Source organism: Lampetra planeri, chromosome 11 (assembly GCF_965212315.1).
Source record: "Lampetra planeri chromosome 11, kcLamPlan1.2.h2, whole genome shotgun sequence".
NCBI classification, from domain to species: Eukaryota; Metazoa; Chordata; class Hyperoartia; order Petromyzontiformes; family Petromyzontidae; genus Lampetra; species Lampetra planeri.
This window is the reverse complement of record NC_136117.1, coordinates 10711460-10728266: the sequence shown is the minus strand read 5'-3', so window position 1 is coordinate 10728266 and position 16807 is coordinate 10711460. Positions and strand designations below refer to the sequence as shown.

Below are 16807 nucleotides of genomic sequence, written 5' to 3'. Positions count from 1 at the left end.
ACAGCGACTTCAAATAACGCAAAACTAACGGCCGTTCATAGCGCTTAAATACAACGCAATTCCAGGTGTACATTTGAAACTAAGATTTATTTATGCAAAATAGATTGATACAAAAACTTAAGACAATACAAAGGGGAAACCAAAGTGGAGCTGTAGATTGAATGAGACATGAGTCACTGATGGGGCTGGTCTGCCTACAAAGCCAGCTGCAGAGCAAATGAAGCTAATGTGACTCGATAACTACTCGCCCCCAAGTGGGGGGACTCCCCCCACCCCACTAGGGGGCTACATCAGCACACAAAACGGGTGTTTTAAAAACGTTAACCTCCGAGACCGGCGATTGGAGGGGGAGGCCAAGTGCCACTCAATTAGTCGATCGCGCGCAACATTGTTGGCGTGCCCGAGGTCGGTGCAATAAAACTGAAAAGCAAGAGGGGGGGCGGGGAGGAAAGACTGCAAATTTACACGCAAAGACCGTTTTGCGCACGCGCGAGTCCTGCTTACCCTCGAACTAGCCCTGAAAATTCCCACGTTTACGCACCGTAATACTAACGCTAGGATATTCTAGTGGACTACAAAAGCTCAGCTGTTACCAAAAAAACAAATGTAAAAAGAACTTTAAAAAAAAAACACGGTAAATTTTTTTACATTTCATTGAAAAGGCTTTGTACATCGAAGCTTAAAATGTGGCATTGGGTTTTGCAGAAGCGGATGAAACAGATGGCAGCAATTAGCAAAAGACACACTATTTTGTTGAATTGTCTAAGTATAACTTTAAAAAAGTTACATCCATTCACAGACTCATGTTAAAGTTTGTATCGTGAGTGTACAACGTTGTAATCCGATAATTCACAACAGCTGCACCGACATTCAATAAAATTGCCACATTTCTAAAAGCCTAAGGTAACAAGATCTAATATTCCTTTAGGAAACACAGAGCATGCACTTAAATACATTAAGCCCCAGATCCATTTTTATCACAAGAAACCTGCCCTTCATAATTATCTTCATAGGTTTACAAACTGAATTCATGCACTTTTTTAATATATTCATATACGGCTTATATGCTGTAAACAGTTTTGTATAAATATACAGCTGCCAACCTTATTTTATGAGATTGTGAAAATCCCCAATAAATATGCAGTTTATAATCAATAGTATTGATAAAAAATCATTAACGAGATTTTACTGAGGTTGGCTGCACTATGTACAAATGGGGTTGGCCGTTGTATCAGACTTGTGTGTTCACAGCACTGCAGGTGTACAAACAGCTGTCCAAAAACAAATCGATACAAGTTTGACTTTAAATAAATGGGAAGAATACTCGTTACACTTGGCAATCGAAACCTTGGTGGTTTGCCCATGGAAAATATGGTTTGCATTATAAAAACAAATGCAAAAAAATTCTACACATTAAAAAATTCATTTTTAAGCCGGTAAAAATTTACAAGTGCCGATTATTGGACTTTTGTGTTAAAACAAACGCTTCCAAATGAAGTTTTAGAACAAGGGGGGGGAGGGCAGGGAACCACATCAAATAAGAATGAAAACTGGGGGCTTTCAATCCACTTGGCAAAGAGTTCTTCGACTAATCAATCATTTTGCCCTCCACTCAACAATGTCAACTTCAGCAACACGTGTATTTATCATGGTCAGAGCGGCACCCGAAAGTATGGGCGACCTCCGCACAAGTCGGACCCCTCACAGCTAAATATCCCAGGAGACTTGAAGATATGAGAAGCCAATGCACCAATTTAAAATTGAGAAAAAAAAGTGATATTGTAGAGACGGGAGTGACTAAGATTCTGGGAAAACAGCCAGCAAGTCTGTCGGGCCAATCACAAGCGAGTGCGAATACCATTTGAAAAGATTGGGCCAAACGTCGTGTAACACACCACTGTAGTTGCATTCTTTAGTTTACACTCTCGATCGGTATACTGCTACAAAAGTGTGCTGTTGCTTACCACTTAAACCGATTCCCACTGGTTGTGGATGAAATATATGCCTGTGCCACCTTTGAAACGTGCACGCTTCTCCCTGTGGAGTGCACACGAAACTGTTCATTTGGATAACTTCAAAAGTACACATTCGGGCCTTAAAGTCTAAATGGCATTACATGAGACCGGGGAGTTCACTGCATGAAGGCTGGGGTGACGGTCTGCAGTCCACTTTGGTGTTAAATCTTAAAATGAAATTAAAACGAAATCCACCATCTAAACAGAATGCACACGGCGCAATTAACTCAACTGCTCTACAACAAAAGACTCGTGGCCACATGTTATTTTATACATCTATTGTTCGGCATATCGTTAAAAAGTCAAATTTGAGCTCCAATGAGCTACCCTGTATGAATACCATGAAGCTTTTTTTTTCAAACAGCAGCCACCCCAGCCATTCCTCATGTTCTGTGTCAAAGATCACTCAACCCTCGCGATCAGGACACAGCTGAGCAACAAGGCACTATGCTAAACAGTTATACTCGTGACTACCCAACTAACATCCTTTGGTCTCAAAGCAACACATGGAATGGGCCCAATGTAGAAAAGCCGACACTGCTATATATAGCTTCTGGAACATTAAAGTACCACACCCACATCCGTTTGCCATCAGAGAACATGCAGAAGCCTTTCAATGACCAAAGCCAGTTGAAATGTGCGTCAGCATCTCCTCCAACCTTAACCGTCCTTGGTTTTGCAGCAATTTATGAAATTAAATAATGAACATGCATGCTTTATGGCTGCGAATGGCTCATTATAGCTCAGTTTTACCGAAACCAACACGGCGTCTTAATTAAAGTCCGCCAGCTGTTCTTGCTTAGGGATTCCTCTGACAAGGGCATAAAAGCAATTGGAGGTTGTCAACATTTATTTTAACATGTTTTCTTCTTCACAGTGGGGTATCCTGACCTTAATAACGGTCAGGTTTGCTGTCCAGTGTTACCTTCGAATTCGTCCGACCATCTAAATGACCTTGAGTCATGGGCTGACCCAGAAGTTACCGTCACTCCGAAATCCGCCGTGGTATCTGCTCAGACCAATTAAAGAGTCCACCGTGGGCGTTGCAAGGTCCTGCCATGTGCACCAAAACTGAAAGCCGCCAAAGGTGCATTTTTCTTCACAACACCAGAATGTGTGACACTGATTTTTAAGGATTGGGATTTAAATATATTCCAGTTTTTGGGCCAAAATAAGTCACAAAGTAATGGATATGTAGCCAACAATTCTATGAAATTTGGGCATAAGTCGACTTACATTAGCATAAATGATATAAAACGCATCCACATACGGCTACCATGTAAAAATGCACAAATGTATTTCTGCACTTAAATTGGAGCGTTAGCAAACAAGATTAATGCTTTCTCTCACCAATACTTTTCCCGTGACAATTAATCTTATGCACTAACCTTATACTTTAAAAAGGTAATTTCAAGGTTCTAAAACGTTCTAATGGAAGACACCACAATAATTTATTATTTCCTCGGAAATTACTCGTGGAATATTGGTCGCAGCGTCGCCTTTTCTCGACAAAATTACCCTGCTCCGTTACACGCTATGGAGTAAAAACGAACGTGCAACCATTCTTTGTCCCTAACGAAGCTTTCAGTGATTAGTGCCTTCTCATAAAAGTAACAATCAACGCGTCTTGAAACACTGCAGAGCACTTTTCCCCCCTTGTTTGCTTGATTTGGTTTCATACAAAACAATCGCAACATATTAAACTGGCTCTTCATTTTTAACTACGACCCATTTAAAATGAGAACCAAACAGCATTTAGCGTGTGCAATGAGAAAAGAAAATAACAGTATTGCTATCCGGCATATAGGTTAATGGGTAACATTTTCACAAGCAAATGTTGGAGGAAAACGCAGCCCCAAACTCAAGATTATACGCATGGCTAGGTGGCACAATTCAGCATCAGCAGATCAGTTCCCGAAGTCGAAAGTTTGAGCCAATGCTTAAGTCCCAACGATGAAGCTTTGTTCTGCTTTGGAGACCACTGCCACAAACTGGCGGGGAGAATGGAAGGCTTCACGAGGTTGCGACACACCGCGGGATTCCCTGGGAAGCTGCTGTCCATGTTGCTGCATTGACCGCATATCGTTGAGCGACACGTCTCACCAGGGTACCGGTAATGTTGGTGTCCCGCTAACGGTTGGGGTTCCATCGGGGCACGACCGCCACACACATTACTCATTGATGAAGTCCACTGCGTTAATATGAAACAGGCGAGCGGATGTGGAAGCCACACGTTTTTTTTCTACCGCTCTACATTCTTACAGAGCCCTCCCCACAAGTAATGTCGATAGGCCACTTCATGAAGGCAAACATTCTCGTCCGTGGTTTGAGCCAAAAATTATTGGACCAAGGAAACATTCAATTTTTGGACGTACTTAAAAAACATAAAAAAAATATTATAATACATTGAGATAATGAAGACTGTTCCCATGTTCAACGGCAAAGTTGCAAAATTACTTGATGTATTATCTGCCAAGACCCTTTTAGGTACTTGAAAGTTACCATTAGTTTAAGTAGGATTCTTGCAGACTCCAAACATGTCGGCATGTCAAATTTGGATGTGATATTAACAAATTTGGAAAGAACACTGGCTTGGGGAAGTTTCATGACTGCAAACTGACAGACCAGACTATTAATTAGAACTAGCCCAACATTTACCCCAGATTCTGCAGCTGCTACACTTGCCAAATAAAAGCAAACCTGGCAAGTCAAAGAATAATGTTACGTAGCTCACACTAGCCAATCATTTGGACAGATTGGACCGAATTCGTTTTTTTAAAAGAGCTAATTATGACTGAATAAAATAATGAAAATAAGCAACTGAAAACGGAAAGGCTAAACATTAAAGAACTCACGTTAAGCAGACAAGAAAAATACCAGCATTGTAGCAACAGTTAAAGTGACTTGTAATTTAATCTGTCAATCTGGTTTGTACATGGTCAAAAAAAATCCGCAAAGTTGATTTGAGGCTAAAAATCTGTTATAGTACATTACATGCCACGCGGTATCACACTATAGCTATGAGCATTCACAACCCGCAAGTGAATTCAGTACAGTATTTTCAGCTGTTTGATGACCAATCACAAACCTATAAAATGTATTCTAAGTTCACTCTTTCTTCAGCTTTACGCAAAGAACTTCAATGTGCGCTGCAAAACAAGAAGCACTCTGGATTGAATAATACACAAAAATGGAAGACGGTAAAAATCAGAAGTGAGCAGCACTCCCAGATCTCTGGAGGGGGGGGGGGGGCATGTTCCCAGAATGCCGTGCGTTCCTGTCACCCATCAACGTTGCTGTTTTTCCAAACACTCCAATTACAAATGCCTCTACCTCTCCCCCAGCTTCCGGGTTTTTTTTTTCCCCAGATGATTTTTGTTGTGGGTGTTTTAGTTTTTCTCCACCCCAAACTGGAGTAATTCCTATACAAATTATAAGAATGTTAAACAAAATCTGAGAGTGCTGGTTCGAGTGATAAAAGGCATATTTTTTTAGCTACATTAGCCTCTTTCCTTCGGTGATAGCACGCGCTGCCGGGAAGTCAAAGCTTCGTGGTGTAAGCCAGGCAATATTCTCCTTTTATCCTTCAATTAAAACAGGCTGGGCCACTGTGCACTAAATATTTACATGCACAACGGCCTGAGCCGACAGACCGCTACATGCACTCTCCGCCTAGATCAACTCAGCAAAGTCTTAAACGCTTTATAAAGCGTAGCGCATGAAAGTTTGGAAGTGAAAGCACTAGACGCTGGTTTGAATGGGAAGAGGCTAGTAGACTAAATATGGACTTAAAATGTTTAACACAAGCCATTCTACCATTGAAGCAAATAATGAAAACATTTTGGTTAAAGGCTTTTTTTCCGCTTTTTCTTTAATTATAAAACACGTATTACTCTACAGTTTTCCCGATAAATTCTGGTGGAATACCTTACAGAAGTAATGATTTTGGTTTCTTACCATTGTCGCCAACATTACAGATAGGTTAGGCATTGGTACATACTGAATCGTTCAAAGCTGTTAAATAATATTTTTTTAAAAATAATCTGTTAATATGTTCAAAGTAAAAAAAATACAGTAATAAAAGGCCTATGACTTTCCTTAAGATGTCACTCTACTTGTGGCTAATAAAAAACACAGAAGTACTGAATAATCTGGTACTGTATTTATAAGTTCATAGTGTTTACGGATATCCTCTATGCTACAAAACAAGACTGCTTGTAAATTTCAACTGTCTTGCACCAGTGGATTTGAAATGAAAGTAAAAATTGACTGTGAATAAAATCTTTAATAAAACAGGCTCTGCTTAGTCAACAAAATCTCACACGAATGTTTAAGTGTGCGGTCATTCCACTCATGTGCAACACACGTCTTTTTTTGCAAGCACTGACGCAGAAGCAATACTAATAAAAGCATTAAATTTAACATTATAGTAAATATTAAATACAAAAAAAGAACCAAAAATAAAACACTACAGCAAGCAGGTCTGTTAAAAGTCTTGCGGTATTAATAGTGGGAATAAAAATTAAGACAAACCAAGGAACTTAAGTTAACGTACAGATATGAAGTGTTGAATTACCATTTACAATTTCCTTTTTATCTTCTGATGAACAGGATTATTAAAATGCCCTCATTTTGTATACACTTGAAAAAAGCAGAAGATACATCAAATATTAAGGACTAGCCTACTGCTTTTCAAAAGAATACTTATAAATACAGTGGACACAAGCAGGGCAATTTTGCTCCAAAAACCCCCTTCAGCACTCCATTCCACATATACAGGGATATTACAAAGAGGATGGTATGCCACCTCTCGCCCGTCCACCTGCACACTGAAATCAGATATGATTTGTACTATTATTACAACAACGGAGGGAAAGTGAGCTGTATGTAAACGGAGGAGGGAAAGAACAGTTGCATTATTACCCAGGACGATTGCAGGGTAGAAGAAGATGCTTGTGTGGAGGCTGACGTGGTTCAATTACACTGGACAGTGGTGCAAGCTGGCTCTTCCCCTTAACGGTTACATTTCCCTTGAATTTTTTGTTCAAATTGAATATTTTTTTGTTAAATGGAGAAAAGAAAAACAAACAAGTCATTTTACTATCCCGGGGGAACCTGCAAAAGATTTGCATGCACGCCCAGACACGAGACGTTTTTTTGTTGTTGTTCAAATTAAGTCTCGCATCAAAAACGGGTGTCTTAACAGGGCATAATATGCCTTCGTACGAGACGGTGGCCAGCACAAAGGACAGCGGAGGGGCGTACTTTGGAAAATTAAGCGTGTAAAAAGGACGTGGTGGAAGGCTTTGATGTACAAATTACTGCGAAAAGCAGGCAGCCCTGCTGGCTCACCAAAAGGTGTGGTGGAACCAATTATGGCCTTCAGGAGACCTTGCACAAGCAGCAGCGCCAAGTGCACAAAACTGTAGAAGGAAATAAAGTGATGATTGTAGCGGTCGGGCACCGACGGCTGAGCGAGGTGGGGGTGGGGGTTCAAGCGTCGCAGGCAGCCAGGACGGAAGGCTGAGGCTGCTGCTCTGCTAGAGTTTCCCGCACGGCGTGCGAGCCGAGGGCCGCGCCCATCTCGGGGACGCTCACGCCCACGTTCACCGACGGTTCTTCGACGGGGGGGCGCGACGCAACACCGATGCCGCCGCCGCCACCCGACGGGCCTCCCGTCGACCCTCCCCCCCCCTTGGCACCCTTACTCGTCGTGGCCAAAGCGGCGGCCTCGGAAGTCACTTCCATCCTCTCGCCACTCGCCTTGCGCTCGCTCGTCGGGTCCGGCCTGAAGCCATTGGAGCCAGATTCGCAGCTCCGCACCGGCGCAAAATTCCCCGGCAGCGTGTTGCCCGAGGAGGAGTGCTGCTGCGTCTTCTCCGACGCCTTCCCCTTGCGGCCGCTCTCGGGGGGCGGACCCTCGGCGCTGCCGGGCCTGCGTTTTTCCGAGGGCTCCGCCGCTTCCCCCGCGCTCTCCGTCTTCACCTCCTTCGAGTTGGCGACCTCCGCGCTGTTACTGTTGGTCGTGGCGGCGGCAGCGGCGGCGCTGGCCGATTCGCCGACATTGGCGTGCTCGCTCTCGGGGTGGTACTGCCGCAGGCGCACGTGCCACGCCAGGCTGCACACGGCCGACACGGTACGGAACTGGTGCACCACGTTGCGAGGGATGAAGTAGATGTCGTTGTGGCAGAGCTGGACGCGCGCATAGCGGATGCCGTCGCGTCGCATCAGGTTCAGCTTGGCGTCGTCCACCCACTGTACGCACTGCAGGTTTTGGGGGGGAAGGGGGGGGTGGCGACATCACGTCCCATGACCCATTGCAGATATCCTACAAGGAAACTGCACTGTAAGAAACAAAAAGCTCTTATACTGGTAGGACACACCTGGTTACACCAGCCCACAGGGGATTATTGTGCCCGTCCGTCCGTCGTCCATCCAAAAATGGGAGGGGTGGGGCTGGGTGGAGAGGGGAGGGTGAGGAGGGTGGGGAGGGGCTGGGTGGGAGGTGGGAGGGGTGAGGGGTGGGGCTGGGTGGGAAGGGGCTGGTCACCCTGTGGTGCCCTTATAAAACTCAACGTTTAACCTACTCACGCCGGCATATTTGCGGAATACACCACGCCACCGTTGACCCTGGCCATTGACCGAGCAACCCAACGTTCCTACCAGCTCCCTCCGCAGGAATGTGTTCTTGGCTATGTCCCAGGTTGTCCGAAATGGGTGTTAAGGTATATTCATTTCGTGGGGTGGCGTGGTGGTGCATTGGTTAGTCCACTGCACTATGAATCTGATCCAGCCACAGCTAACATCAGTGATGAGTGATATCTGAACGGGTCCCCAGCTCCCTCCCCTCACATCCTCTCCTCCAACACACACTCACCAGCGTGGTGAATGCAGTACGGTCAAACAACCCCCATGAGCGACACGGCGTGGGGAGGCCTTCATCCAGCTGTATCGATACGGGGTGCACATTTACACTGAACACTGGTGCACAAGGGCGACAGTGGCTATGGCGAACGGGGCTTACATTTTGTGCTGTATATTTCATCTTTTGACTAGGTTCATTATAGCGATGTTGAACACGATGTCAATGCAGCCACAGGAATGATACGCTTAGCACTCAATAGTGATTTTACAAACCCCTGCCGGCAAAGCGCGAAGACCAGAGGTGTGCGTCACCCTCACCTCCGCGTTTCCCTAGCTTCAGTGGCTTGGCCACGTTGGAGAGGGGGTGGGGATTGATTGTACCTGTGACATGGGCGGCTCGTGCAGGTCAAGCTGCAGCCTCTGCACCACCTCCACAAAGTCACCCGCGTGGAATGCCACCACGTCCTTGGTGACGCGTGCCTCGTCGTCCCTGCGCAGACACGCGGCAAAAAGCACGCGGGTGAGAGAGGGCAGAGTCAAGGATACCCCGGGCAGAGAAATGACAGAACAGTAGGCATACAACATTTAACCCTTTTGAGAGGCGATGAACCGTCACAATTCTGGGGTCACGATTTTATTCAAGAACCATTTGGTTGTATGTACTGTGTTGTGTTCAATGTCTGTTCATCTCATACCGTCATATCTATACTGTCTTTGTAACGTCCAACTTGTCTGCACTGCACATTTACTTTGTACTGTGTATCGTCTTGTTTTGTAAGATTTGTTGTATTTGTGGTCTTATTCTTTCCATTAGCCTAAATATATATTTCCATAAAATCCACAATACAGCGTATAATTCATTCTTACACTCGCAATTAATTGCATGTATTACAAATGCAAGAACCTGCTTGCATTAACAGACTGTAGGAGCAAATGCTGTTAGCGAGCACCTATGAAGGCCAGCACGGCACGCGAGGGGGTGGGTGGCCAGCACCATGCCTGGCAGCCTTCGTCTCCCTAGTGGCATTGTTTACACACCGCACCAGGTACTCATTTGAGGCCGAGTCGATCTAGGGGAGTTCCAGGACCGGTTCAGATAATCGTCACTGGTGTTGGCCGCGAGCGGGAATTCAACTCGGGTCGTCGAGTTTGTAGCGCAGTTTGCCAACCGTTACACTACCGCTCCCCATAACAAAACAAGGCACACGCACATTCTTCACGAAAACTGAACGACTGATACACTAGGGGTGCTGCGAGGAGCCTGCTTAAAGCACCTTTCTCCGAATCGCACGGCCTTGAGCACACCCACAGCCGCCGTTGTCTGCCGGTCAAAGCCCTGGCCAATGTGGTCGGCGTGCGCGCGCGTCCGGTCCTCGAAGAGGACCTCGCGCGGCTCCGACAGGCGCGGAAGGTAGTGCAGGTTCTTCACCTCGCTCCTGCAGTGGGGGGTACCGAAACACACGTACGCACACAGAGCCACGTGGTGAAACGACCGGTGGAGTGACACGCGGGGCTTTAACGAGCGCAACAGACAAGAGGTCGTTACAGCAGCTTGTAAGAGACAGCGGTATTAAATGTAATAGGGGTGTAACTACGATGCCAAGGTGTGACGTAATGGTCCTTTGGCCAAATGTCTCAGTATGTGCTCAAGTTCGTCAGATCTTGGACACCAAGCAAGGCTGGGCCTGAACACTGCTTGAATGGGTGACCACTTTCGCACACATAGTTGTGATGAGAATGAAGGAGCTACATTGTGCACAGCAGGAGCAAAGTATAAAAATGCACTTCACCGCTCCGCACTTTCACCAAACTGCACGGCGTGGTTCGGTAAAATAACCACCCACAAGCCACACTGCATGGGAAGGCCCTCATTAAGCAGTGGATTGACAAAATGTCCTTGTGCGTCATGCATAAAACACATGTGACGTAACGGACGCCTGAATGTGGAGAAAGTTACAGATATTTTGAAGTTTTCGTGCCAGGATAAGTGCGTGCGGGGGTACATACGAAAGAGTGTGCAAGGCACATGGAGAGTGCAAAGGCTGGCTAGGATGTGCCGAGGAGACGACACTCACCGACGCTTCTTGCAGGGCGACTTGGGCATGTCGGCCGTAGGTATCATCTGCTCGCCCGGCCGCACCCAGAGGATGGGGCCGTCATCGCTCTCCATGCGAGACTCCAACCGCAGGCTCGAAATGCTGCCCCATGGCAGAGTCAGCTGTGGAAGATAGGGACAAATACGGATATCTCCCGTTTAGCCCCTTTTCGAAAAACAAACAAGCGGTTGTGGGGAGCACATATGCAAGCCGTCACGACACACGAAGAGGGCGCGGGGGCAGGGCAAGCTCCAGTTAAGGTTGGGATACCCATTGCCACTGCCACTAGCATGCACGATAAAAAATTGAACCCAGGTTGTTAGAATCGTAGCGCAGTGCAGAAACCACTAAGTAAGCACTCCCCAGGAGTTAAAATGCACTCGCACCACTCGTAAAAGAGCGAAGCTACGGAAAATCTAGTTGCATGCCAAGAGATGCCAAGCATTACATTAACATTAAATGAGTGTACATCAGCAGGATAATGTAGATTCGTGATTTTCTGAGTCCATGTACATATTTGTAATATGTAGACTAAATTGAACTTTACTTATAATTATAAACACTATGTAATCGACAATTAGGTACTGGGCCTATATTCAAAATGAGTATCATTGCTGGTTGGAATGTGACATTACACAGAATTCAATGCCCTCTCGGGATCATTATCGACCATGACCTATCCGCTGCTGGATGAACACTATACCAAACCTTCTCTTAGTCTTGCCATGAATTTAACCATTTAGCACCTGTACAAGAGCCGGTGTCATCTCACCTCGCACACACTCCCGTAAGGGCGGAAGGTATTCTCTTGGGCGTGTTCGGTCACAATTAAATCTCGTGTCGAGTCCTTCCCAAGCCCACTTACTTTTCACCAGTCAATACGACGTCTATAAATTGTGTATCTTTTGAACATCTCTTCTGTGCAGACAGCGGCTACCACTGCAGGAAGATGCTTGTAACCCGTCTGGATTATCTATACCTCTGCGGGCAACTAATACAGACGTAAAAACAGCCTGTTCAAAACCCACTGTGTTATGACCAAATCTGTCATCAGATCTCGAAAGCTACGAAGCAAGTTTGAGTCTGGACACTTCTTTGGATGGGCAAGTAACATGCATAAGAGGTTGTGAGAGCACTCTGCGGGACTGGTGTGCACCAAATAACAGAGCAGCAACATCAATTGCTGTACTGTGTACTACGCTCCACACTCTACTCAACCTGCACTGACCAGGATGGTAAAGTATGGCCAAATAACGCCCCCGCCCCTCTCATCCACGAAGAAAACGTACAAAACCATGAAATATTAGTGTTGAAAGCAATGTTGTTCTCTTATAGATACATTTCTCTCTGCTGTGTTGTTCGAAAAACACTCAAGAGATGCAACGACAAACAGAGCTGAATCAGGTCGGCATCCTTCTCCACGCAAAAAGCCTGAACCTAAACAGGCAATGTGTACAAACTTAGCATTTCGCAGTGCTTATCCGAACCAACATGTCACGAAAAGGCCAAGCCGTCAAACATAATAATAGCAATAACAATGCTACCTTTTCGAAAATAAACCTTACATTTTTACCATCAAATCATTTTAATTCAACACACCGTGACTGCACTGCATCGCCCAACAGAATTGGCATGCTGTATTACACTCCTGCCACAACAAAATGGATATTTAAATTCCGGGTGGCACCTGTGCCCTTTCGCCAAATGTAATGAACAGAACTGACGGAGAATGACTGAATCGATGAATGCATAAATGGCAGGTGCCAGCATGGTCAAAATATTAAGTGGATTTAGGTGGGAGAGGTGGTGCTGTAAAGGTTTTTAAGTTCGTAAAGAGCAGAACCACAGTTATTGTATTCTTCCTTCAAAGTTAGACCTATAGACAGACACCAAGCTAGATAGCTCCGTTGTAAGTAGACATGTAATGACCCCACCCCACACTCCTCATTTCCGTGTTTTGACGAACGATCATGAATTGGGGTCGCAATTCGATTCAAGAAATGTTCTCTCATCATTTTTACAGCACCCTGGATTTTTTAAATCATATTTTCATCTTATTTTGTACGGTATTAGGTTATGCCAAAATCCTAAGTAAAATTACGACACAATTAGGATAAACTTTGCATAAACTGTAAATAATTAATCCTCACACAAGATTCACACGCAAGATATTGAAGCACGTGTCATGAAAAAAACGGTTTCATTTTAGATCTACGCACGCAGAGTAGCGACTCGCACAATTTTGAAGACACACCCCCACCCCCCCTTGCAAAAGCAATGGCAAACACGAGGGTCCTGTTCAGCACTACGGACTTCAGCCCTTCAGTCACCTTGAGGAAGGGCGACTCCTCCAGCATGTCGAGAAACTCGGGGAAGTAGTCGCCCACCTCCTCGTCCACCACGCCCACCAGGCTGATCTGCCTCATGGCGCCGGCACGGTACGTGCCGTTGCAGTACGTCCGCTGCACCTGCACACGCGCACACACACACACACGCGCGCACACACACACACGCGCGCACACACACACACACACGCGCGCACACGCGCACACACACACACACACGCGCGCACACACACGCACACACACACACACACACGCGCACACACGACAGTATGGAAATGCGCGGCCCACGCAAGTTTCCGCGCCACAACCAGGAGTTAAAGCCGTGGGGGCGGAAGTCACCGGATGGTGAAGTGAGTGGAGGGCAGCGGTGGGGGCTTAAGGGGAGTGAAGCAGGTGCCTCAAGTGCTTGGCGCGGAGAATTACTAAAAAAAAATTCCCCTTCCACAAAATTGCCACTGCGGAGACATGTTTTTTTTACCCCCCGTGAATGAAAACAAATAGAAATGAATAAGTGCTCGATACTTCACGCACGAGAAAACACGACGGAGCTAAATAAAACAATCACAGCGCATATGCCGCAAAGCAAATTCTATCTCGAACTAATTTGGGAATCGTCACCGCTTGGCTTGGATGGGGCTTTCAGTACGATGCCAATAGCTGACCACAGATGCCCTGGTCGTTGTTGCCCCTTAAACACCTGGCCGACCTACCGTCTGCATCACTCCGACCTGCCTATCTCATCAAAGCATGCCGGCATTGCAATGCACACGTGTGTTAATCTCCCGTGTGTTAACCGCCACTTCCTCCCTGCTAACGTAACGCCATGCAGGTGAACTATTGACTATCTGACCAGTGTTCTCTTGCGCAGTTAATTAACTCATTATTTCTGGCTCAATTCAAAGTCTAATTATAACAACAATGACATCGGTTTCATCTAAGAAACTATTCCAAGTATAAATGTGGGTCATATGCGAATGACCTAGTAAATTGCATGCTTGCTTTCTATTTTGGCACTTAGCAGCAGTTCTTGGCAGCCAAACTAAAATCAATGCCTTCTGGAAAGTCAGGTGACAATTTACGAGCCCTTCATTCAAATCGCAACATTTCGTTCAACAATCATTGCCGATACATCCCCTAACATTGTACGATTTTACCAAAAATGTATCGCAATCGCATTATGCATTCCTTCAAAGTTACAGCTGATCAGAGGACAAGACAGCTGCTGCAATATCTGTTAAAGATGAAAGTGCCCTTGCTCAAATGCATACCAACATGTAAATGCCACTACAAGGACACAGGCTGCCCACTGTTTCTGTGCGGATAGGCCTTCACGTAACATTTAATAATTCAACATTGGGAGACAAAGACCACCCCCGCCCCCTCCGCACGGCTTATGGGTGGCCATGCAAAGTAAATGAGCCGCTTCGCACGAAATGGCAAGGGGCGGCCCTGGTTGGTGTGCGGTAAACAGCAGGTGCCTGTAGGCTGGCTGCTCAGCATGCTGCACGCCACATACAGTCGCCAGGATTAGCGCGTCACAGCCAGACTTAGTGGAGGAGCAGCCGGCGCTCAAGGCGCCGAGCCAAGACGCCCTTAACCTCTTCACCCGACGGACAGTGGTCAAGGATGTTAAATCCCACATTGTTATTAGGCAGGTTAGCCGGAGACGCCTAACCAAAAAGAGTTATGACTGTGCAAAGGATTCGCCAATTACAGGCCCATTCCGTGCACCCAAAGCGATAGCCATTTATTTTATTAGTAGAAAATAAACACACAATGCTCCCTAGAAAGGTGTTACTGCTCAAAGTTAGGTAATGCGTTTGTTTTGACAACACCGATTTGTGTTTGTAGCACACATTGCTCAAAGACCAAAAGGGAAATTACACAAGGTGGTTTTACTGGAGCCCAGGAGAGTGCTCGCGTATAGTTGCCACGCTTCACCTCTAAACGAGCACGCAGATAATTGGGTCGTACAGGATAAACCTACAGCCATTCACGCATCAAGTGGCCCTCATTAGCATGGGTTCGCCTTCTACACGGCTTGACACAATTGAGAAAAACCGTTCTGTTTGCAAAATCAGCGGTCGTCACGGGAAACACGGTCGCCTTGCAAGGAAAGCTCTTTAAAAAGCGGGTGTTGCTGCATTTGTTCACTGGCCTTTTGAACGTCAGAGAAAAACTGGAAAGCATTATTACGCGTGGCCTACGATCGGGCATCTGTCGCTTTCGCCAAAACGCACATTTGCACAAGGTCTGTGAAAATGGCTGGAAAAAAAGTAGCGCAGAACAGAAGCCACGGTCAAAGTCTGCAGACTCCATGCATCCTCAACGATGGCCATAAAAAGGTTGCCTTCTGAATGCAGTTTTGGCGTGCAGAGCATGAAGAAACAAATGTACGCCTGTTACAGTGACCTAATGGGTTTGTTTTGCCACACTGCCACATTATTACCAATGAATGCGCACACACACAGCTGATGTGGTGCGTGCTTAACGGTTGCTAGTTTATGTACATCTGGGCACGTGGTGAATGAAGGTAGTTAATTAAAACATAATAAAATTACAGGAAGACTATTATACAATGACAAACTACGCCAGTTTCGGCGACATGCATGGCATTACGCAATTCCACGGGGGAATGGCAAGGCAGGTGTGCGGCGGCACCCACGTGGATCCGCACGCTGCGCAATCGTTCGGAACAATTGCGGGCAGTTGCACCAAGCATTTTACTTTCAATGTTTTTTCAAAATGTCTGCTGTAAATGCTCTGCTCCAATAGACAACACGAGTGCTGAAATACTGTAGACTGAGCAAGTGTTTTTTAAAGATGGATCTCAACAGCCAAGTGCACGACAGGAGCCTGCACAGTGCCTGGGATGGGTGACCACCATGCACAGACAGGTTGCCATAGGGTTCGTGGCACGCTCTATTAAGCAGCAGAAGGTCGTGTGCCAAAGTCCACTGCCGTACTCTGCTATATACTTCGATACGCTACGGTTCTACTTCACAATCCTGCAGCGGCGTGAAGCATGAAAACAAAATAACTTAAACCCGCACGGCACGGGAAGGCCTTCATCCAGCAGTGGATTGACAAAAGGGCTGTATATGGATACAGAAATATTTAAGCTGTGTATCCAGGGCTGTCCAACACAAGTTTATCTTCATGAATGAGAAAACAGCCTTTCGAGTTACAATCAACACCAATATGTTCCAGTAAGTCAATTCAGCATTACCCCTAACGGTGCTACGATGCAGTGCCCGGCTGTGATAGTCTACGTTCTCTTTAAATAAAGCTCTCACATCTGCCACATCTCAGCCTCCTGAAGCGCAACAAGTTAACTGGCAACAAGAATCATGAGGTGGACATGCTGCGCTGGTTGTAAATGATGGGCCAATACCAAGGTAGCAAGGTATGTATCTATAACAGCCGTTAATGTTTTGGGTCGCAACCTGACCACAAACTTAATTGTTCACAAGAAAACTAGCAAAAG

At 45.9% G+C, this 16807-nt stretch overlaps 1 protein-coding gene across 1 annotated transcript in view; it reads right to left on the bottom strand.

Annotated features, from left to right (window-relative positions):
* Nucleotides 1-68: 68 nt before the first annotated feature.
* LOC144721302 (uncharacterized) overlaps nt 69-16807 on the bottom strand; it is a 41763-nt gene continuing 25024 nt past the window's right edge. Inside the window, exons 3-7 of the mRNA XM_078598815.1 lie at nt 13306-13443; nt 10955-11097; nt 10154-10315; nt 9261-9369; nt 69-8279 (exon numbers count right to left, since the gene is read on the bottom strand). Coding sequence (XP_078454941.1) covers nt 7509-8279; nt 9261-9369; nt 10154-10315; nt 10955-11097; nt 13306-13443 — 1323 coding nt within the window. The 3' untranslated portion in view covers nt 69-7508. The remainder of the gene's footprint in view (nt 8280-9260; nt 9370-10153; nt 10316-10954; nt 11098-13305; nt 13444-16807) is intronic.